Raw genomic sequence first — 24,871 nt, forward strand, 5'->3', positions numbered from 1 at the left:
TTAAATGTCTCAGCTATTGTTAAACAGCACTAACTGAACTTTTAGTTCAAGACATTCCCAAAAACATTTCTCTTAATGGGGCACACCTTATGGAAACTTTCACATCTCACAACCTTGTCCACCTCGTAACTGTGTTCATTCTGAAACCAAACTATCCATAATGATGCTGCAACACCCCCTCATCTTCAAATTACACTTTCAAAAGTTCTGGAACCGGAAACAACACTACCTCATTCAACATCTACAGTAATCTCTGGATCTCCCTGTTGATCATTTACATTTATATTTACATTTTAGACATTTAGCAGATGCCTTTATCCAAAGCAATTTACAACAAGTACATTTCTCTAAGTAAGTGAATCATCTATACATCAGTCATCATAAGAACAACAAATCTATGCCAGGACCAGGGATCATTGGCAGTTACAATGCAAGAAAAAGGAAGAATTACTTTTTCTTTTTTTCTCTTTTTTTTCACCAGCAGGGTGTTGCATACACTCTACTGAGACGGGAAGGGAGATGTTTTACAGAACAAGTGATCGAAGAATTAATCTAGAGTACTGTACACTATCCGAAGATGAAGTTATTATTATTATTATTATTACTACTTACTCTGTAAAATAATATAGTCACTTATGATGTGAAAACACTTTTCCAGCAAATTATAAATGCTGTAATTATAACTTGGTGTAGAATATATGCTGATTGTGTGGGGGTTGTTGATCCTTGAACGTCAGTCTCAGTGGACCAGCACAAACTTGATGTCCCAGACCATATTGGACCTAACCAATACCTTCCCCATCCCAGACCATATTCCAACTAACCAAGAGGCTGTAGACAACTCCAGCCAGTACACAAGCAATCAATCTGATCCCAATCCACTGCTTTATATGGCACATGATTTCCCTCAGGACACAGCCAAACATGATATGATGATTTTAGTGGCCAGTCATTCTTACCATACGCCTCATCTCCACAAACAGGCAATGCAATTTATTGGATATAGAGGCATTCTCCCAGGGGGGCTTTGGCCACTGGGCCAAGGTTGCCTGGAGTCTGGAGTCAACTGTCAGATCCTGTGGCCATCAGCTCAATCCCAACTATTTATCCATATCCATCTGTTACTCATGGCATGCTGCTAACTGACGAGATGGGGAACATCTGATTACTTTGTAAGATAATGTTGTTGTTCTGACACTCAAACTTAAATATTCTTTATTTTTTTATTTTGAAGATAAAACAAAAAACATGCATTCCATTGTTTCTTACTTTAAATATTTTCCAAAACTTCTTCTTGATTTCATTTAGCTACAATCACAGATGTGTACATGGGCCTACCGACACATTTTGTCAATGCATTCAAGCAATTTCTGAGAAAATACCACCAGGCTCTAGAAATCAGTAATGAAACAGGAAATTGCTTTGTTTTTGTTTTGTTTTAGTACTGGATTCTACACTGCCAGTTAAAGATGTTCCCTGTATCATTTTCCTGTAAAATATCTCACAATGTACAAGACACACCTTGGAAGAGGGAGAGGCTTTGCCATCATTTCATTCATTTGTTTTTTGGCTAATCCTCAACCATAGCTAGTACTGAGATGACGTTGCAATGCTAGAACAGAGCATTTCTGCATACTCTTCTCTTGATTGAAGAAGCCTCCGCAGAGCTGTCAGTTTCAATTACCACTTTAGCTGTCTATGCAATTACAGGCTTCTGAGATGCAGCTGTAAACTGGTAGAGTGGAACAGAGGACAAAGGCATGGTTTCTCTAGTGAACCCCTTTAATATGCAGGTGTTCTCTGGATCCCCAATGCAAACAATGTTGACGGCAATGAGCGATGGCTGCTTGACAACATTATATCAAGAGTAATGGACCAACAGTACATTACCAAACAACTTCCTTCTCTTCAGAGAGCTGTAACTCTTTAGACAGATATGCTTGGCTCAGGCATTTAAACTCAGCCTCATGAGAGGTGTGCTCAACTCCACAGCTCTCTATGAACGTGCACAGATGGCACAGGAGAGTTTCGGGGAAATTACACCTGTCACTCAAGCTTGCAGTGCATGTTGGGACACGCTGGGATACTTCGGGTAACCTTGCATGTGTGTGGACACACTGCAAAGTTTCCTTCTATACACCCACTATCATTTTTGCAAAAAGGAAACTTACGCGATAAAGGCCTCATGCACGATACCTGCGGCTCTCCCTTTGAATACACTACCTGCAGCTTCAGCTGTTCCGAATTACATAATTTCACCCGTTCTTGGTTTCCCTACTAGAGTTAAGCTCCAAACTTATTTTCTTGCCAAGCAGGTCATGTAAAATGATATAATTGCTGTCAGTGCCTTGGGGTTCGGGGGGGGTTAACTGCATTAGTACGGAGTTCCCTTTCCCTGTGAATAGAATAGGATAAGAATAACTCTCAGCACAAGTTGGAAATGAAGAGCATGCCAATCTGCTTTGATCAAATGACAAACAAAGCTAACCCAAAATTAGGTGATGCCTTGGCTGTACTGAATCAGGTGCATATTGGAGCTCACGACTGTAGTTGCGGGACCACTGTTCCAATCAATTAAAGACAATTAATAACATATAAACCCTTCCATAAATGTACAGGAACCCTCATTCTACATGTTTTCATCATTCTATTTTTAAGTGTTGCACAAACAGTACAATAATTTAAATGGCAGAAAACCTACTTTGTTGGTTTTTGGAAGGTGACATTCCTGATATTCTGGAAGGATGTTTTTGGATTCATGTGAGCCACCTTGATGTGCGTCAAAGTGGGATTTCCACAACGGTTGCAGTATAGTAAGTGCAGTTTCACTTTGTGTAAGCCCAATGACAGGTGTGGCATCCCAGAAACAGCATCACTTTGGTATAAAAGTACCATGGCCTTGCAAAGACGAGCATCACAAAGTAATCATCATCTAATTCAAGGAACACCAGCAAGACAACTCATATTACAGCTGCAAAAGGACATCTTCGCTGAGGTAACTAACATTCAACTTAACAATAATCATAATGTGTTTTATAATTTTAAGTGATAGATATCAATGTAACATGTTGAAACATGTTTTTTCATTGCATATATCATTATACTGTCTAATAATCTGTCTAATTCTTTATTTCCATTATTTCAGGGATCATGTGTTGGATAAAAGTGTTTATCATCTGCACTCTTATAAGCCTTCTCCAGGCCCAAAAAGAGTGCATTCAGCTTATCAGATGGGATGATCTCCTGCAGAGCATAAACAGCTTGGTAAATATACAATGCACACACAATACTTGCTACAAATATATTCAGAACTCTTCCTTATCACATTCATTCATTCATTCATTAATCAACCTGATGTATTTTGTCTCGTATATTAGAGCAGTAAAATCGCCCATGAGTGTGTGCATCACTTTGACAAGGCGAGCCTCTGTGATCCTCAACTGATGCTCAGTAAGGTAAGACACAGGTTCAGATTGTCCTCAAAATACTTGCATGTGAATTGAATTGATTTGTCTCTGAACTTACAATAAAAAGTGCATTTTGCATGTGAAATGCAGCTGTATGTTACTATTATCAAAATTAGACAGACATGGAGTGTGAACTGCCCTCTGTTTTAAACAGATGGAACACAATGAAATACTTATTTCTGACATCATGAACAAGGCAGAGTCCATGTACCAGGAAAATCCGCACTCTCACAACTTCATGGAGAAATTGGGCTTAGCACAGCAGAGGCTAACATCTTGTGTGAGTGAATAACTTTTCTGTTGTATCTCTGCATTCATATAATGTATGCCACTATATATATATATATATATATATATATATATATATATATATATATATATATATATATATTTATATCACATATTAAAACAATGTTTTCTTCTTGTTTGAAGTGACTTGACATTATGTATCACTGTACTGTAGGCACATCAGCTCTCCAATTCAGACCATGAGCCAGTGGTTGTATGCTTCAACAAATTGGAGGCATTCCTCAACCACAAAAAGGTCAGCAACACAATATTATCAGTCAAAATTATTGCTGAGAAGCCTACATATTCAATGTGGGATGTTAATATCCAACAATCTTAATATCACAAATGTGGCTAAGCCTACACCTGCTGTATCATACAGATAGCAGTGTGTTTTCAATTCTCTACCCAATGCACTGTATGTAAATACATGTACCTCTGTCTCTGGGTTTGTCACACTCTCAGGACCATTTGCGATGTGCTTGGGAGATTGTCAATGTCACAGTCAGAGAGATCCTTCAGAGACTTGAGAACCGCACCGTAAGAGGACTACGACGATGATGACTGATCAACCAGCCTGAAAAAAATTGATCACCATTCCATCCAAATGTATTTTTTATTTTTTTTTGAAAACATTTTACAAATACCTATTTATCAAATAAAAATATGTGCATTAAGATTGTTGAAGCATTATTCATTGGTGTGTTTGGGTCCATTGACATTGTCTGATACATACTTTTCTAATTTGGATACGCAAATATTACACAAAGTATATAAATGTCATACATTTCCATCTACTGACTAATAAGGACATCAAACAACGGCAAAGTTAAAGATCTCTTTGTGGCCCAGTCAGTGGATGTTTGTGACTTGGGCCACAATATGGCCAGAAGCATATCTACAAATTGTCCTGCTACTCTAGACTCCGCTCGAGGGTGCAGAAATAGTTTTACCAAAGAGGTTGTGTTGGGCTGCTTACACAAGCTGGCAGAACTGCAGCTAATCAGGATCCTCCCTCTCCCTCTCCCTCTCTCTCTCCCTCTCTCTCTCCCTCTCTCTCTCTCTCTCTCTCTCTCTCCCCCCCCCCTCTCTCTCTCTCTCTCACACACACACACACACACACACACACACACACACACACACACACACACACACACACACACACACACACACAAATGTAATACAGTCCAAATAGGTATTTGACTCAAGGATATCCACGCAACTGTATGAGGACAAACACGATAAAGAAGGGTTTTAGAACGCCACCAGATATCAAGCATTACATGGAACTGTATGACTACATTATTGTTTGGCTGCATCTGTGGGTGTACCAAGAAGACAAAAACAAAAGTTCTGTGTTTCTGAATTGTTAGCATAGACACAAAACAATATATGAACTGTGGCTGATCAAGTGGCCTGTCCTTCACCACCATACCGTTTCATACACGGCCAGTAGGCCGACAATGTTGAGCTGATGATGTGTCCCTCCCACTTTATCACCTTACCAAACTATCCAACCACAATGCCTCCGATTGGTCTAAATACTCGGCGTGTATACGTGAGGCATCAGCTTATTGGAGGTTGCGACTGTCAATTCATCACATAAGCGTCACTATGCAAATTGCCGACGAGATGCGAAACACAGACAGGCGGGGATAGCGGATAGCGGATAGCGGGCACGGGCAGGGAGAGAGGAAAGGGGCCGGACGATTTTAGCCCTCCATCACCGGCACAATTTTATACTGTTTAGATTTATCTGTTGGTGCGCAATTATTCATTTAGATTTAATAAACATTGTAAGAAGTGAAGATGGCGCAGCCAGACACCAAGAAATTCTTCTTTGAGAATCTCTCAGGAGCGGGGAAAGCCATCGCAGTGCTCACGAGCGGAGGGGATGCTCAAGGTACTGTGTGACAGATGACAGCGACAGAATGTACTCTGTGACATTGTATCAGTGGAGAAGGCCCGGCGTAGAGGGCGAAAAGCACCCACTAAAATGTAAACGAAACATATAACTTTTTACAATGAATATATGAATCAAATAGCTATCTAGTTTTGATACAATGATTAAAACTGAAATAAGCAAATCTGTGAAATACAGGTGATCACAGGCTCAGTAAGCCATACTGCGGCTAGCTGGCTAGCTAACTGGCTATTTATATGAGTGCATTTTCTCACCACTAGTCAGCCACATAGACAACCGTCAAGATGAAACACATCTTCCAACATAGTTTTACATGCAGACATCGTTGTTTGGTCTTTCATTACATCGTCAATTGTTTTTTTCTTTTTAGGGTATGGAAGTGACTGACACTCATATTGTGTTAGGTTAGGATAGGCTATATTGATCTGCTACACCGGGTGCAATGGTGTGCTGGTGCGCGGATTTCTTCTCATATTATCCCTGCCACTGCATTGCGGAGTTATAGTCTGTTCATGTGATCTTTCTCAAAGACTTGTCGGCATGGTTCCTGTACGTCTAATTATGTAAAGAGATTGTCTTGAATGAAGGTGTGAAGATGAATGTTAGAAATATAGGACAGGCGACATAACTCAACCAGGAAGTCATGCGCATTTTCTCACATAGAAATAAAATAAACTACAATGCATATAGCTAATTATTTCACAAAGCACGCACAGACATGGGTTATTTATCAATTGGTGTATGTTTTGACCATGACAATGTCGAAATAAACAGTGTAATCCTTATATATTAGGGATACCCATCCTCTGAGCCTAAAAATGATGTTGCCTACGTGAGGAGTTGCAGTAGTCATCACAGCATCAGAGGAGGAAACCCCTGGTCATGTGATCTCCTGTCACTGCAGGAGTGTTCAATAAGTGATTCAATCAGTTCAGCTGTTACACTGTAACAACTCCTTTAACAACCAGTGCAAGAGGTGTAGGCTACCATTGAAAAAGAGGGGGTGATATTAAAGCAGAGCCATTAGGACCTCAATTAGGGTGCCAATGAACTTTAGGGAAGATATGCCTTCAGGGAATGTTTTGTTAATGCATCCAGTCATTTTTCCTAGTCGCAGAACAATGACCTCTCTCACAGAAGTAAGATGACAAGTAAAATCTTACTGAAAGATTTTGAAGTAAGTCTAAGTCATATATCCAGAGAAGGGAGGATTAAGTAGTATTCATGATATGATCTAGAGCTGCCATATTTACTGTCTGACATCCAATAGTCTATTCTTTGCACACTCACATCACATTGCATAACTAGCCGACAGTATTTGGAATGCCTTTGCTGCCTTGGGCAGAGGGCAACACTGCAGCAGTAGATTTATGCTTGATGGTCAATCAGGTTGCCTCTGACTCAGGGCAGGAGTGCATTGATCAATCTTCTGTGAAAGGCTTTACAATGCCATTCCAATGGCGTCTGCCTCATTGGAGGGCTTCTGCTAGGCCCCACATCAGCCAGCTGGAGGATCAGAATGCATTCAGTCTGTCTTAAAACAACTCAGGCCATGCATGACAGGAACATAGTCAGCATCAGAATGTCAGCGCAGTAGCTTACTATAGCAGTGTGCTGTGCTTAGATGGTTTACAGGGCTATTCACTCAAATGTGGTAACATAACAGAAAATGGACCATTGCCTGTCTTGTAAAGTGACAATACAACAGCTGATCCCTTCTGATGATCATGCCCAAACGAGGCCAACATTTGTAATTATGTAAGAGTAGTGTGGGCCTACATTTGGTTCATGCTGTTTATTTCGAAGGGGCACTCTGTGTTCTTTTATTTAATTTTAATTATTTACTGTATTGTGGAGGTCGTTTGCTGAGTGTGTTGCCTAGTAACAGCGTCAGAGCTTAGCTACTACACAGTTTGAATTTGGAGATCACCAGGACACCAGACCTTTATTCTATTGTTTATGCCTCCTCCAGTCACTCCAGGTCCAAGGACCTGCCTGGTCCAAACCATTAGCCATTTGTTTTATTCTGTCTGGGTTTACTTGACATTAGCATTCAGGGCACAGAACAGCATCTCCCAAGTTCTCTCAAAAGAGACCGAATAACTGTCAGACTATGTGGGAGGATTTTGCCAAACATGGCAGTGAGTTCTGCAGTAGTAGAGGACTTCACACCCACAGGAACGTGCACACACGCACACACACACCCACACACACACACTCACACACACGCACACGCACACGCACACGCACACACTTTTTCATGGTGATAAAAGCACAACAATCTACATTGAGCAAGACCCACAGCTTAATTGTATTCACTGTAATCATATGGTGTGACCATAAGGCTAAGTTCTCCTGTCTCTATATCAACTGTTTCATGACATAACATTAAAGGGCCGGTAAATATTATGCAGTTGATATGTTAATGTTGATATTAAGTGTCCATTTAAAGAGAGTGTGACATCTTTAAATGTTTCTTTTGGCTAGGAATGAATGCTGCTGTCCGGGCAGTTGTCCGAATGGGAATCTACGTGGGAGCCAAAGTTTACTTCATTCGTGAGGTGAGTCTCTTACAATCGTGGACCTTTCTTAACACCATGCCCACGCACTCTGAGCTGAAAGTATGCAGAACTCTGTTCTGTTCTGGCTCACAGTCAATGTAGAAGATGAACAACGCTTAACAATCGACTCCAATTTAACACACTACACTCCCCTCCCCCATTGCCGTTTATATAACATTGTAGTCTCTGGAGTCAGCTCATCTATTGGCAAGCATACTGCACACAAATAAACGCTCTGACACTCTTTGTGTATCCTGCATATTCTCAAACTTATAAAAGGGCTTAGCTTTCCTTACAGACAATTCCAGGGCAGCAGGTTAAAAAATGCCTGCTGATTCTATCTCAGTTATGTATGTTGGTGGCAACTGACTATGCAACTGACTGAAGGCGTTCACAGAGAGCTTGCATGCATTTCCCTCCATGCAGGTACTGTAATCAGTTTGGCCCTCATGTCAGTAGAAACAGATTTCTAAACCCTCAGCCTGAGTTTTGTGTTCTGGGCTGCCATTGTTTGCACAGTTTGTACAGATTGTACAGTTTGACGAATCTAATAACTTTGACATTTGCAATTTGATGCCCTGCCATGATACCGCTTGGAGATAATGGTTCATACAAGCAGCTTGCCAGCTTAGATGTATTCAATCTTAATTGTGGACTCATTCATTGTGTGTGTGATGTATGTCTGCTTCACCTACAGGGATACCAGGGTATGGTAGATGGTGGAGACAACATAATAGAGGCCTCATGGGAAAGTGTCTCCAGCATGTTACAAGTGGTGAGTACAGCAAAGAAATGATGCCCACGCACAACCAACAAAATTGACTATGATACTATTTGTGGTTCATTGTTACCATAGCCAATGCTACAGTACTGTACAGTCTAGCATGGCTTACATAAAGAAGAGGAGTACATGGCCATAACTTTATATTGATTATTACAGTTATTACATAGCTCTGACATATAGTATATTATTAGCACCTTGATGATGCAATAGAAAATGATCACAAAACACATTTAACTTATCATTAAATATTCCACAACTTATCATAGATAGTAAGTATCATCTCACATCTGTGTCCGTGTCGTGTCGTGTCGTGCCAGGGTGGCACTGTCATCGGCAGCGCTCGGTGCAAAGAGTTCCGGTCCCACGAGGGGCGCCTGAAGGCAGCCAACAACCTGGTGGAGCGTGGCATCACCAACCTGTGTGTGATTGGAGGGGACGGCAGCCTCACGGGAGCCAACCTCTTCAGGGAGGAGTGGAGCGGCTTACTGGGAGAACTGGTCCAGCAAGGTGGGGACAGGACATGAGCAGGACAAAGGGGTGAAAGAAAAGGGTCTTGCAGAGAGAGAATAACAGGGAGCAAACTTGGAAATGAGTGGGAGTGTCATTTTTGGTATGGCAGGTTGAATAGCCTTACAGGCCACCATGTGATACTGTAAGATACTGCATACTGTACACCTGAAAACCTCCCCTGCTAACTTAATCCATTGTGAGCTTGCTAGAACAGGGCAAATGAGGAATCCCAAAATAAATGCTTTTATCTGAAAGGATTTGTCCTGTAATGCTAAACCTCTGACCGTGGGACATTATGTTCTCATGTAAAAGTGATTGCTCTTTTGTTTCTTAGACTTGTGCCTGACTGTGTTTCACGCATCAGAATAAAGCCACAACACTTTAAAGAGAATTGATTGTTTCAATAGAGGCTAATAATGGTATTAAACTCGGTCACAGGCTTGATTGAAGAAGATGCTGTTCAGAAGTACTCAGCCCTGCACATCGTGGGTATGGTGGGATCCATTGACAACGACTTCTGTGGCACTGACATGACAATCGGAACTGACTCCGCCCTGCACAGAATCATCGAGGTGGTGGATGCAATCATGACCACTGCCCAGAGGTTAGGAATATTATCCTGGCTTAGTCTTTTTGAGTTAGCACAGTTACACAGTCTATTTTTATATTCACCATCTCACTATGTCTTTCAGTCACCAGAGGACATTCGTGTTGGAGGTCATGGGAAGGCATTGTGGGTAAGTTGCTAACTTTATGGCTCATTTAACTGTCAACTGACAATGCTAACAGTCCATCGTAGTGCCCTGTTGTATGCTGTACACCAGGGCAGGTATATGACCCTGGTGTGTGTGTCCAGGTACCTGGCCCTGGTGAGTGCCCTGGCCTGTGGGGCCGACTGGGTGCTGATTCCTGAAATGCCCCCTGAGGACGGCTGGGAGGACAAGATGTGTCAGAAACTGTCGGCGGTAATGTATCTTCTCACCTCATGTTTAACCTCACAAAATCTCTCCACTGTATCTCAACTATCTACAGTCACTAGGGCTGGCCTGCCTGCTCTGTCTACAACAGTTAACAGTGTTGTTACACTATTTGGTTGTGCTACTGCTACTTTATTTGTTGTCAATAGTAGATATTTCGAAGAAATTAGCCCTTGTGTAATGAAATGCTGTTTATCAATAAGGGGATTTGCTCTGTCCAGTGTCACATATACATAACACATTAATTTCAGATACTATGCGACCTGCAGGTAGCATTATGTTGATGTACTATGGCGTATGTTTGGAAATGACTGTGTTTTATGGTCCAGACTCGATCCAGAGGTTCAAGGTTGAACATAATCATAGTTGCTGAGGGAGCCATTGACAGACATGGGAAAGCTATAACTTCTAGCCTTGTGAAGGACGTGAGTACCTGAGTGTGCTGTCAAGGGAAACCAAAAGCACTGAGGCCCAACGGTGTTAAAACAGTCAGCTGGCGTATGAGAGTAGGGCATTGTGGTTGGTGGCATGGTCTTTATTGTCACCAAGATTGTAAGCAATAAAGTAGTCAGGAAATTGCAATTAAGGCTGTGCAAACAAAACTATGTGGACCGTACTGTAGTTTGTCTAAATAATAATAATCAGCACATTCTCTGGGTCTGCAGACTATTTACACCGTTGGCCTCAGTCTTTTGAGAACCCATGTGAAACCTGTGTTTTAGTTTTCTGCCATGTGTCTTTTACCCTCATATAGAACCGAGCAGGAATGAAAAGGCTGAATATCATAATAATAGCCGAGGGGGCGATTGATTGTAACAACAAGCCCATAACCACAGACCATGTTAAGGATGTAAGTACAGTACAGAATGTCAGGTCTTGAGCTCAGACTGCAAAGACCTCTACTGCCCTTGGTGTGGCTTCACTCTCTCGCTGTGCCCTCTGGAATGCTCACACACACTTTGTGGTCGGGCAGCTTTACCCACTTCTCCAGCTCTCTGACTTGATCACCTGCTTTCTCCTCTACCAGCTCATCTGATGCTACCGTACCAGATACAGTATACCATAGATAGTTATTATTATAAATTCTGAAGATTAATGTCCACACATACTGTATAGCACCTTTCAACAGAATATAACACCTCATGATGGGTGATGGGTGTCCTGCAGGAGTTTGACAGACATACATGCAAAGCATTTAAACCAGCTCGTGCCTGAATATCCTTTCCTTTGGATCTAATGTGCTCAGTGCAACCTATAAAGACCTCTCTAACATAACCAAAAGACCCCACTAACATGACCGAAAACAAGGATGGTATGCATGTGCATTGCTGTTTCTCTTTTCCTCAGCTAAAGCCTGTGATAGTGATGTCTGTCTTTGTATGGAAGCATGTGTTTGTATACAATACGTAAAACTTGTCTACACACTGTACAGCAATAATACTTGGAATTACATTACAAAACATGTCCCCAAATACTTTTAAATATTGCTCATATGTTGATATGTATGTCCCAGCTTGTTGTCAGATGCCTGGGGTTCGACACTCGTGTGACAATCCTGGGTCATGTCCAGAGAGGAGGAACTCCCTCTGCCTTTGACCGTATCCTGGTAGGTATTCTTCTCTGCTCTTCTCTACAGCCCTCCCCAGTAATCCTGTTTATGCCATGCACTCACCAGGCCAGGGGAGGAAAACACTTGGTTTTAGGTTAAGCATATTAACAGATTTGGTACCATGGCACATGCACTGATGGATTTCTCTATCACAGAGAGAGGTTAATCCGCTATGGCTGTAGCGCTCTCCAATTGTGCCTCTATCCTAAATTATGAAAAATAGGAAGAGAGTGAGAGAGCGAGAAATACAGTTAGACAAAGAGACAAAAACATCTGAGAGAGGAAGAGATAATCCTCCATGTGACAGAATGACATGACCAGATTGTGTGTGTGTGTGTGTGTCTGTGTCTGTGTGTATGTGTGTGTGTGTGTGTGTGTGTGTGTGTGTGTCTGTGTGTGTATGTCTGTGTCTGTCTGTGTGTGTGTATGTGTGTGTATGTGTGTGCGTGTGTGTGTCTGTGTGTGTGTGTGTGTGTGTGTGTGTGTGTGTGTACGTGTGTCTGTCTGTGTCTGTGTGTGTGTGTGTATGTGTGCGTGTGTGTGTGTGTCCGTCCTCTTTAGGCCAGTCGTATGGGCGTAGAGGCCGTCCTGGCTCTGTTGGAGACCACGGCCAACACACCAGCCTGCGTGGTCTCTCTGTGTGGTAACCAGTCGGTGCGCCTGCCTCTTATGGAGTGTGTTCAGATGGTAGGTACCTGAAGGCCTCTCCAAACACCACACTCAACACTGAATCACCATACAGCCTGTCTAGGCTGTAGTGGAGGAAGGAGAGGAAGAACTGATGAGAGACACAGCGCGTTGTGTCAGTGGGATGAGTGATGTTTTGTTCTCTGAGTGAGTCATTTTTGCTTAATCATTATCCAATGCATTTGGCGGATTGGTTATTATTGTCCACACAATGATGATGTAATATTGGCTTGCTCACTCAGCCACACAAAGAAGCTCTGTTGCTTGGAATATTTTTTTCGAGTTCATATGCTACACTCACAACACGCTAGTATCTCCTGGGATTCATTGGTCAGATTGACTGAATTATTATTGGATAACAATAGAAATCCTGTAGAAAATCCATGTGAATGTACTTTTCTCCCACAGACTCAGGAGGTCCAGAAGGCCATGGATGAGAAGAAGTTTGAGGAAGCAGTGAAGCTGCGCGGCAGGTACAGACTACAGACAGCAGCACAGTGTGACTGATGAGGGACAGTGACCCTGCTGTTCCCCAGGCTCATGCTAGGACACGTGATTGTATCTGACACAGACAGAGATGTGGTGGGGAGAAAGAGTCTCCTCAGGCCGGAAATTAGATCACAGTGTTACGTCAGCTCACTGAAGTTTATGAATTTGGAGGGAGGATATCCCCTTTACAATTACAAATACAGTAGCAAAAGGAAATAACTCAGTACTCTGTACTAAGAGAATGCTAAGATAACGTGGTTGTCTGTGGTCCTGTACACACACGTTTGTTTACAGTTTGTGTTGATTACTGAACTTTGTGTTGCAAATACTTTTTCATATTGCTATATTTGTGTTTCTATAGGAGTTTTGAAAACAATCTGAGGACTTACAAACTCCTGGCTCACCGTAAACCAGAATCAGAACTCCCAAAAGTAAGTGAATCCAGATCTCGATGACTCAAAGTTAACATCCCACCGATCTATGATTGATGATATTTATTTGCCACACAACTGCCAGTGCCACATAATGTCCTTTGTTGATAATATTCATTTTGTCCGCCCTGACTGCTCCTAAAATAGAGTAGCCAATGGGATAATCAACTCTTGAAATCCTCTCACATGGCATCATAATATGTCTGAGAAATTATAACTTCCAAGTGAGTCATTGTTAATTAACCCTGGTGGTAACCTGAATTATAAATGGCACATTATAATGACTCTACAGTGCTGTAAGTGTTCATAAACATCTCTGCAGGAAGTAATTACAGTACCTGACATTCACTTTAAGCTCATGTAGCCCAGAGCTAGAAACCTGGGGGAACACTAGCTGACTACTGTTCTGACCCAGGCAGGCTTTAAGCCTTGTGATGTACCTCTGCTTGAGCTAGCAGGGTCAGATGCCTAGGCCTGGCCCAGCATGAGACCATGAATGGACACATGGGCCAGAACACATGTATGAATTCCCTGTCTGCATCCTGACCTGCTCCACTCAGAACCACAACTGTTGGAGCTCTAGGACCCCAGCTAATCGATGAGGGCCAGAGTGGAAGGGCTGAGGTGTTCATGTAGGGCAGGGAATGAGTGAACTACAGCAACAGAGACATCTTACTGTGTGATTGAGAAAGTAACATATTGACTGTGTTGCACTGTAGCAGTTTGCGGGCTTGGTGAGTGCCTTTGACACTGTGAACAAAGACTGAATGTTACACTGATACACTGTTACAGTGTGACATGTTGACTTACAGTGCACTAGCGACATTTAGTAACACAGCCACGGTGTGACGGTGTTCTCTCTCTGACCGTTCCCCTTGCAGAGTAACTTCAACGTGGCTGTGCTGAACGTGGGCGCCCCCGCGGCTGGCATGAACGCAGCTGTGCGCTCCGCTGTTAGGGTGGGCATCTCAGAGGGACACAAGATGTTTGCTGTCAATGACGGGTTTGAAGGATTCTACAAGGGACAGGTGTGTTCTCCTCACTACTCTTTGGGAGATGTCATATTCACTGATCTACATGGAAGTCATTTTAAGTGGTCATATTCACCATCAAAGGTTCAGTCACATACGGTAGGGTACATACCTGCCTGTACACGAAATGATTTAGCCAACAAAATCATTTATTTCATTCATTTATTTTTTATCGTCTTGTGGTACTAAATATACTGAGAAAAATGTGATTGGGGGAAGCATGAGACAGAGGCAAGGAGAGGCATGTCTAGCTAGATTACAGTTTGACAGCTGCTTCACCTTTACCCATCGACTATTTTTTGACAGAAGGATTATCGGCTCGGATTACTGTAAACCAATTACTGTTACAGATATTCCCTCCCTGCACAGGTTAATGGAGTACCACTCTGCACTGACAGGGGGCAATGTAACCGACACACAGGTCTTTGAAGTTCACAAACAGGGGAAAAAGTCAGACATATTATGATTGAGGTGACTAGATATGAAAATGAAACAAAGTTGAATTGTTTTCCATGAAAGCCAGTGTCAATGGAAGTTGCCACCTTTGTCTTAAATTAAATCAAACCTAGTTCTGATTGTTTGTACCATCTCATGTAAAACTAGCTATGCCGGTCTTCTTCCTCTGGTCCAAAGAGTCACATTATCAGTCTCAGTCTTTTGAATCATAACTCACAGAGTGCAGTAACGTGCAGACTTTAATCAGAACATTTGCACACTAAAAACCCAGTAGCCCAGTAGCCCAGTTGCCCTGAGCTGTATTTCACTGTCATCACTATCATTACATTCCCTTCCCGGGTGTTTTAGAGAACTATGAACAGTCAGTTGAAGTCAGGTTACACCATCTCTAAAGACAGTGCCCTCGCTTTCCGGCTGCTGCGTGCCACACAATTCCGTTTGTTCCACTGATGAAGCTCTGGTGTAGGAGACAGTATTGCTCACTGTACCTCTCTTCAGTTATTGAGTCAGCTATTGTTGATGTCATAGACCGATGTAGAAACACTCCCACCATTGTTCCTGCATAACCAAAAATCTGTCATATAACAAATATACAATAGTGGTAAACATGCACTGAATTTATGATATTCCCTACCAGCTGAACATAACTAACCATAACCCCAACCCTAACCCTCTGAGAGGTATTCCCTTACATGTGCTGTTGTGCCCTCAGATAAAAGAGATCAAATGGGCAGATGTTGGAGGATGGACAGGCCAAGGCGGATCTCTGTTGGGGACTAAACGGTAGCGTCACCATTGAAAATGCTCACATACCACACAGGATACAGTGAAATAGTGAAACCAAGACTCCATCCATCGTTTTCACGACCCACTAAAATGTACTGATATCGTTAGTTATTGCTATCAATGTTTTTATGCACGTCAAGTCAGTAATCCAAATTTGTGATCCTATGTCTGTGTTTGTGATTATTGTTTGGCAAGGATTTATTGATTCCAATTTTTTATGTCTTCTCCAGAACACTTCCTGCAAATCATGTTGAAAAAATTGCTGAGCAGATGCGACAACATAACATTAATGCATTGCTAGTTATTGGGGGATTTGAGGTATGTAAATCAGTTTTTACTCTTCGTAAATGTTATATACTGTAGCTTCCATATTTATTTTACTCATGAACTTGGAGCTTTCATTTGGAATTACAGTATGCACGTATTTCACATTGTGCAACATTTAATGACCAAATATGGAAATATTTTACACACTTAGTTAAAAATAATGTCAAAATTGTTATTACAGTGTATATATACAGTATATATCTGCATTTGTATAGTATAGTATTATGTTAATATTATGTAAATGATTGAGAACACTGTTATGTTTATTTTGCCAACCCTTTCCATCAATTTGCTCCTTTGTAGTTTCAGAGTATACCCACATGCTTTCATTGCTTAGTCATGCACATATTAATTTCTCTGGCACTTAGTGTTGCAAATGTATAATCAGTGAATGTGAAACTGGTTCATTGTTCATTTTTTTGTTTTGTAATGTCTCAATTCACCCAAAGTTAAAGTAGATCCTCCAGTTGTGGCATTCAAAACAGTAAAATGAAAAGTGAACCAACTCTCAAAATGATAAAAAAATGATCATTTGGCCCCCATGAAAAACAGAGAACATCTGCTTATCTCAAGCCATTTCACGCACTTCTGTGTAGGGGCTTACCACCTATTCTTTATGTGTGTGTGTGTGTGTGTGTGTGTGTGTGTGTGTGTGTGTGTGTGTGTGTGTGTGTGTGTGTGTGTGTGTGTGTGTGTGTGTGTGTGTGTGTGTGTGTGTGTGTGTGTGTGTGTGTGTGTGTCTGTGTCTGTGTCTGTGTCTGTGTCTGTGTCTGTGTCTGTGTCTGTGTGTGTGAGTGAGTGAGTGAGTGAGTGTGTGCGTGCGTGCGTGTGTGCTATGTGTTGTGAGTGTGTTATGTGTGCGTGCAACTTGATATGAAGGAAGTGTGTGTATGTGTATGGAGTGGTACCTGTCTGTTTCATGCTGTCCGTTGTGATAGACCTGGCTCTCCCCTTGGCACCCTTTCATGTCTCTCCCCTAGTAGCAACAGCAGCCACTAAAGCCCTTGGCTCTGCCCTGCAGGCCTACCTGGGACTGATGGAATTGTTAACCGCCCGCGGGAAATATGACGAGTTCTGTGTGCCCATGGTCATGGTCCCTGCCACTGTCTCCAACAATGTGCCGGGTTCAGATCTCAGCATTGGCGCAGACACAGCTCTGAACGCCATCACTGATGTAAGTGAGGCTGGCAAGAGTAGCCACGTCGCACGGCCAGCCAGCCAATCACATAAGTGCCACCTCCTGTACCGACCAACCGCTCGGCCTTTAATTTACCAGCTTCAGCCAATCAGCAATCACAGCCAGACAAGGCTAAAGGTTACATTCAGTAGAGAGGGCAATATGATGAATAGAAAAAATAATATGCTACTATGACACTATGATACTACACTTAATGAAGTGCCTTTAATTAAGGTTGTCACAGGGGTGTATTTCCTATCAACATACTTACAGTACTTTCTGTAACAGCATTGGTTCAATAACATCATGACTGACATTCTGGCTCAATTAACAACCGTAGTCCATTCTTCGGTCAGATGTTGAACATTTCCCTCAGCTCTAACTAACGGATAAGCACGCATCACACATCGTGGCTAGACAGACAGACAGACAGACAGACAGACAGATGGTCCCTGAGTCTCTGGACTGTAAGGTGTGACTGGTAAAGCCAAAGCCGAGCTCATGTCGCCCAGGTAAGTGACTGACGACATGGAGGCATGCTGTGACGTACCATTGTGTCCTGGCCGCCATGTTTGCTCAGCCTGCCCCCTTTGACTGTGTGTGTCCCTACCTCATTAACAAAGATGAGTGGTCAACATTCAGGCTTAACACTGCTCAGTAGCACACACTAACCCTATGTGCACTTACTAACATTTTGTAGTCATGAAATAGTCAATTATTGTAGAAGAGTTAGCTGACTGCTAACATCATCTCTGTAATAACACATTGATACATATTGCTATTGAGTCGCATGTCCACAATGTATTGTTTTGAACTGATCTATGTAATGTTTCAGTCTTAAAATGATATGTTATACAGATGTGGGCTTACAGGCAAAAAATCTCAGTGAGTGCTTATCCACCATGAGTTTGCAGTAGCTATAGTAACCAGTGGGGTTACACGTTCTCAAAGGTATGTAAAGCATGAGAGCAGTTAAGTACAGCATCACACACATATTGCATCTAGAAACAACAGCAAGTTGTTCAATCAATCGTGAAGCAGATGTCCAGTCTAGCTCAGGCTTGGCCACTATCTTTAGTCCTTCATCTCAGTCTCCCACCATCCTCATCCCCTGTTTGCGGACTTCACCAGTGCCTGTCCTGCTGCCTGTGTTCCCCACCTCCAGCCGTCGTGCAGATTGGCTGACGTACATCCGAGTGCAGTGTCACCACATTGAGCTGCGAACGTCACACACACTTCTGCCTCGCCAAAGTCTTCCCCTGTGGAGTGACCCGTCCTCCCAGCCCTCAAGTCTCCAGTCGCCCCTCCTCTTTTCCCTTTTTCCTTCTTTCCCTCCACCGTATCTTCCCTCCCCCACCCTTCTCTCTGCCAATGGGAAGCCATAGCCACTATCACACGGAAAGAGCCGGAATGGCAGGGTACGCTCGATGTGAGAGGTTGTCTCTCAGTCAGAAGTGTACCCCCCGGTGGTTCTAACACGTTTGTATTGCCGCTTTAGGCGCTTGAGTGTCTGCTGCAGCTGTATGAGGCTCGGGCCAGCTTTGAGGAGTTTTGCATCCCGATGTGTATGCTGCCTGCCACCATTAGTAACAATGTGCCGGGCACTGACCTTAGTATTGGTGCAGACACGGCACTCAATGCCATCGTGGAGGTAAGGGAGAAACTCCACCCAAGGCTTGTATTATGTAGAGGTTAAGATGTTATTTGAAATGTATAATACATCCTTATCTATAGAAAACATACTTCTGATGTATGTTTTATTTCCCTTAACAATGTGTAAATGAACAATTGAACATAACAATTGATATGCCACCAATATAACACTGCACATTTTTGTACAGTCGTTCATGTAATAAGTTAACCAGTTTGTGTGCTTTGTATCTTCCTACAGGACCACAGTCTTTCATGCAACATTTGTGAATAAACAGGCCTGAATGTTGAGTGTAGCAAGTTGTCCTGGCCTGTTACATACTGACCTGTTACATAACCGCTCAGTAAAGAGTGTGGAGGTCATTCTACGAGGAGTCATTTACTGTATTATCAAGAGGCCTGAGTTTCCATGGGAACTTTAAATGTAGACACTGATACACCATGCAATATAAATATTCCAAGAATTCCTAACTTAGTGATAAGTGATCACTTAGATTAGTGATAGTGAATGATAAGAGAAGGCATTTCGTGTACTCAAGTTAGTCTGCCTGGAAAAAAATTGTTTATTGGGTAACTTTTTTAAACAATATCAAGGTATTTGTGGCACCTCAGATTAATCTCTATGTGCTAACTGTGTGTGTGTGTGTGTGTGTGTGTGTGTGTGTGTGTCTGTCTGTGTGTGTGTGTGTGTGTGTGTGTGTGTGTCTGTCTGTCTGTCTGTCTGTCTGTCTGTCTGTCTGTCTGTCTGTCTGTCTGTCTGTCTGTCTGTCTGTCTGTCTGTCTGTCTGTCTGTCTGTCTGTCTGTCTGTCTGTCTGTGTGTCTGTGTGTCTGTGTGTCTGTGTGTGTGTGGTCAGACATGTGACCGCATCAAGCAGTCAGCCAGTGGGACCAAGCGTCGTGTGTTCATCATAGAGACCATGGGTGGGTACTGTGGGTACCTGGCCAGCGTGGGGGGGCTGGCTGCTGGGGCAGACGCTGCCTACATCTACGAAGAACCCTTTGACATCAGAGACCTTCAGGTGATAACCTACAGAGACGCCCTTCACTTCAACTTCCATCATAATGCCAACACTTAATGATGTACCCACACTAAATGATACATGATACCAAATATGTCCTCCTAAGCAACTATAACAGCTGACATGACTGTCATGACCCAAACTTTTGTTTAGCTAAGCTAGGTGGCTAGCATTATATCTTGTCCAAGTTTAATGTTAAAATTCCACAGTATTGAAAAGAGTTTATCTGGGACCTGTATGTATAAATCCTTACATGGAGCAAGCATGACATCTGCTGGCCAAGGGGAGGCACAGTCATGACTCCTCAATCATGTCTTTCAGTCCAATGTTGAGCACTTGACAGAGAAGATGAAAGGAAGCATTCAAAGAGGATTGGTCCTGAGGTAACGTATGCCCTTCCCTCACTTCTATGGGCTCTGTTAGAGACTATCAGTTTGGACTCAGAACATGGTCAAACACACTATTGATGTGCAGTAGACATCCGACATCATCAGCAATTAATCATCTTTGAACCATACTGTGTGAAAGATTCAGCTAACTAGCTAGTCAGGAGGAGGTTTTGAAGTATCACCTTGGATGGACATACAACAGTACATTCAGTGTTTCAAGTCCCTGGTTTACCCTGGAAATGTATTGGCCCTGCTCTGAGTTCAGGAGCTTCAACTTGAGCAGATTGATGTAATGTGATAGAACAGCATCCTGTGCCCTGCAGCCATGTTGTCTAATAACTGTCAGAAGTCTTAGCATCAGTTGGACTTCACAACTGACGTTCTGCTATTTGCAGAAACGAGAACAGTAATGAGAACTACACAACAGACTTCATCTACCAGCTGTACTCTGAGGAAGGAAGGGGAGTGTTTGACTGCAGGAAGAACGTGTTGGGCCACATGCAGCAGGTAGGGACCACTGTAAAGAGACCTCTCTTTGTTATGATGTTGAGGAGACAGATTCAACAAGATGATTGATCTGATTCGTTTGTTTGTGTTGACTTGAATTAAACATTGTTGATGTAAGGATATTTGCGTGGAAGAGAGCACATGTACATAATCGCTCTGCTTCTTCTAAAAGGGAGGGGCACCATCTCCATTTGACCGTAACTTTGGAACCAAAATCTCAGCCAAAGCTATGCAATGGATCACCAAGAAACTGAATGAGACGTTCAGACAAGGTACAGTGAAAACTGCAGTTGTAATGACAGTAGATCTCCAGACCCCTCAGAGACATGATTGTGAAGCAGTCCTTTAACTCGGTCCTTCATGGAGTCATTCAATAACCCTTTGGGTGCTTTTATTTTTCAATACGCAGCACAGTAACATTCTGTTTACTGTACACACACATCCATCAATGTGTCAAAAAGCGGAACGGACATTTCCAGCTGCTTCATTTATTTATTCATGTTCATTGTTTATGTGTCAAGACCAGAGTGAACACACATGAAGATATTTTGACACGTACTGCTTGATAAGATAGTGGTAGTGACTGTTGTTTTATACTTCACTATAGTTTCTGCAGGAAGGATACAGTTAAGAAATGATGTTGCTTTCTGTTTTTTGTCTATTTTTCCTGTGCACATGGATGACATAAGATGAAGGTAAATCCTTTTGTTCATTGATGCTGGCTCCATGACCATCTACTCCATTAGACATACGTAGATCCATCTCCCCATCTCCCCTTCATTCCACAGTAGCCTTTCGTGTATAGTGTGTAGTGGTGCTTTTAGTATCTGGAGGTTCTGAAAAGCCTGGTGTTTCACCATCCCACTCAAGTGCTCCCATTGATTCATGTACAGTAGTCAGCACTGTGGTAACATTCCCACACTTTCTAAAAAACACAAAACATAACATGATTTAATATTTACTGGAAAAATAGACTGTGTGTGTGTGTGTGTGTGTGTGTGCACGCTTATGTGTGTGCGTCTGTCCTGTCAGGGTCTGGTGAGGAAGGAGTTTCCTCAGAGCCTGGGAGGAAGTGACATGCGTGCGCGCGAATGTGTGCGTGTGTGCGTGCGTGAGGGTGTGTGTGAGAGAGTGATCTGACAGACAGTTTACGTTGCTATGCAGGGAGAGTGTTTGCCAACACGGAGGATACGTGCTGTCTGCTGGGGATGCGTCGCAGAGCCCTGGTGTTCCAGCCTGTCGTACAGCTGAAGGATGAAACCGACTTTGTGTAAGTCACCTTTCACCTGACCTACACCTACACCTGACGTTTCGTCTGTGTTTACATTCAACACCCCTGTTTACACAGAGACATTTCCAACTAAATCCAAGTAGTCTGGCTGTACTTTTGTCTATATAAACTGAGCTGAGACAGGGCATATCGCTAAATACTGTACCTGTGGCAGACCTAGTCATGCTACTGGGAATTTACCAGTCTGTGGGAATTTACTGAGTCTGTGTAAGTGGGCAGAGGTGAAATGCAGGTAATGCTCATTTGCATTGAATCCCAGGGTCCTTGTGTGGCATATGCAACGTGCAAGGTGTGATCAGCGACGCTGTGGAAGATTTTGAGCCCGCTATGGTAGCCAGAGAGAGAGAGAGAGAGAGAGACAGAGAGAGAGAGAGAGAGGCCATGCTCCGATTTGATTCAGCTGGAATCCGACGGGACTCTAGGGGTTGTGTCTTGCTTGAATTTATGAGAATTATGCAGAGATGAATAGGTGTTTAATTTGGGAGGGACAGGGTACCTGGCTCAAGACCAACCACTGAAAATAGCAAGGATCCAATCACAAGAGAATCAACAAAGATTGCAGACACTTTCACTCCCCTATTCAATACATGTAATCTTAATTTAGAAATGTCCCCCTGTATCTATGGTCATTACCGGTCAAAATGGTATTACCGGTGTAGCAGGTATTTTGGCAGGAAGGTATACCAGTTTGAGAATTCTGATACCTGCCCAACTCTAGTGGAAATGAGGTTTTATGGTTGTGTATACTGTTATTGCCTGCAGGAGTCATATTTCCCAACATCTAAAAACCTGTATTTGAGTATACAATCTTACTCATTTCACTGTTACCCCTTCCTGCTGTAATATCCAACCTATATTCCCTTCAGACATCATCAAAATACATGTCATGTGATTGTATATCTCGCACCAGCACTAAAGCCCTACCAGCCCCTGGATGTGTTAAACCTGTGTCATTATAGCTATCATCTAAAATTCTGCAACTTCCCTCTCCCCTCACCCCTCCACTTGCAGCCACAGGATTCCTAAGGAACAGTGGTGGCTGAAGCTGCGTCCCCTGATGAAGATTCTGGCCAAGTACAAGACCAGCTTTGATGTGTCCGACTCGGGCCAGCTGGAGCATGTGATCCGCAACCGGCCCAAAGAGTCGGACGTCTCTGCTGCCATATGAGCCTCTACGGAGCTCCTATGGTTCAGTGTGTACCCCTTAGCTTAAAAGAGCACCAATAACAGCTTATGTCCTCTGTTGGTCAAGTAGCGGCACCTGTGTTCATTTTCTGTCCTCTGTCGCCTTGTAAAAGTCACCCTTTTTGTTTCTTTACAAACTGACACATAGTAGGGGTTGTCACATCAAGAGCCTCTCCAGCCTAACTCTCGGCTCCTGTCTGTTCTCACACACACACCTGCCCACACGCTGGTGACAACCTGTCTGTCTTGTCCCCATAACTGTCACCTTGGCTGTGTTGTCACCGTCGTGTTAGAATTGCACTTTCTATCCCCAACCTGAAGTCTGCTTCCAGAATAGGCCGGAGAATAGATACGACTGTACTGTAGCTTCGCCTGGGTGAGGTTGAACGTATGTACCTGGGAGACTGACGCAATACAATCCCATTACAAGAGCACTGTTTGCTGTGTTATACATTGCAAGATATCTGTTTTATTTTAATATGTTCATTTGGGTATTTAACATAGATATGTTATACTAATCGTTCGTAGACACTACCAATAGTAGGAGTCAGTTGTAATGACCATTCATTTAAATGTGTAAGTTCATTTCCCACAAAATAAATATTAAAGATGACAATTCAAAGGATCCGAATCATAGCGTTTTTTCGCATCGTCATATAATCATGTATTTACAACCTAACTGAAACCATACAGTATGAGCACAATTCACTCTGTGCACTCACGTATACTTTTATTTAAACAATCTCTTCTCTAAATTAGGAAAGAAAATATTTGAAATGGAGTGTGCTTATTTGAAATATATTATACTAGCATTTTAAGATACTCAGATCAATAAGATGTATGTCGTATTTCTATACAAGTCGTTTTCTTTTTTGAAGCAGCAGATGGCAGTAAAGCCCTATCCTATTCACTCAGTACCGTCATACAGTAGCACCTTGCAGTGTAGCTGATGCCTGAGTTTTGCTCAGGCATCAATATTACAATATTACTGTTACCTATTACATTCAGGGCCATTTCAGAGCTTGGTGACTGATTATTAAGGTAAATCACATCTGTGTGTGTTGGGTGTGTGTACCCGCTTAGCCATAATTATGAATGAATCTTATCATTTGAAAGGGGGATTTCAATTTCCCAGGGGTGTATTAAATGTGTATACATGTAATTGGGCCACTATTTCACACCTAAATGGATTTGTTTTTTTCTGAACCATAAGCAGTTATGTGAATGAGGACACTAAGGCTGAGGCCATTGCAAAGTGACAGCCATACACAATGTAAAGTGAAGAAAAGGTACCCTGAACCACCTACAGTATGTTCCCCACTGAA

At 42.6% G+C, this 24,871-nt stretch overlaps 1 protein-coding gene and 1 long non-coding RNA gene across 7 annotated transcripts; one reads left to right on the forward strand and one right to left on the reverse strand.

The window, feature by feature from the left end:
* Nucleotides 1–2,949: 2,949 nt before the first annotated feature.
* Nucleotides 2,950–9,371, reverse strand: LOC310809833. Its single transcript, XR_014554413.1, has 3 exons — nucleotides 9,310–9,371; nucleotides 4,192–4,332; nucleotides 2,950–3,243 (listed from the first exon to the last, which is right to left on the reverse strand). It is a non-coding gene; the product is annotated as an uncharacterized lncRNA (long non-coding RNA).
* Nucleotides 5,441–24,172, forward strand: pfkpa (phosphofructokinase, platelet a). Of its 6 annotated transcripts, XM_083677279.1 has the most exons (23): nucleotides 5,441–5,658; nucleotides 8,167–8,240; nucleotides 8,938–9,015; nucleotides 9,342–9,531; nucleotides 9,973–10,138; nucleotides 10,227–10,271; nucleotides 10,391–10,499; nucleotides 10,841–10,936; nucleotides 11,266–11,361; nucleotides 12,025–12,117; nucleotides 12,682–12,807; nucleotides 13,216–13,280; nucleotides 13,658–13,727; nucleotides 14,609–14,755; nucleotides 15,927–15,997; nucleotides 16,231–16,318; nucleotides 19,003–19,155; nucleotides 20,010–20,174; nucleotides 20,496–20,557; nucleotides 20,959–21,070; nucleotides 21,243–21,342; nucleotides 22,235–22,340; nucleotides 23,373–24,172. In XM_083677279.1, the coding sequence occupies exons 1-23, from the start codon at nucleotides 5,565–5,567 to the stop codon at nucleotides 23,527–23,529; spliced, it is 2,463 nt and encodes an 820-aa protein (XP_083533405.1). In that variant the 5' UTR covers nucleotides 5,441–5,564; the 3' UTR covers nucleotides 23,530–24,172. The 6 variants fall into 6 exon arrangements, with proteins under 6 accessions (XP_083533405.1, XP_083533407.1, XP_083533406.1 ...); XM_083677281.1 differs by lacking the exon at nucleotides 10,841–10,936; XM_083677280.1 differs by lacking the exon at nucleotides 10,227–10,271.
* The last annotated feature ends 699 nt before the right edge of the window (nucleotides 24,173–24,871 follow it).

Source organism: Argentina silus (assembly GCF_951799395.1).
Source record: "Argentina silus genome assembly, chromosome: 1".
NCBI classification, from domain to species: domain Eukaryota; kingdom Metazoa; phylum Chordata; class Actinopteri; order Argentiniformes; family Argentinidae; genus Argentina; species Argentina silus.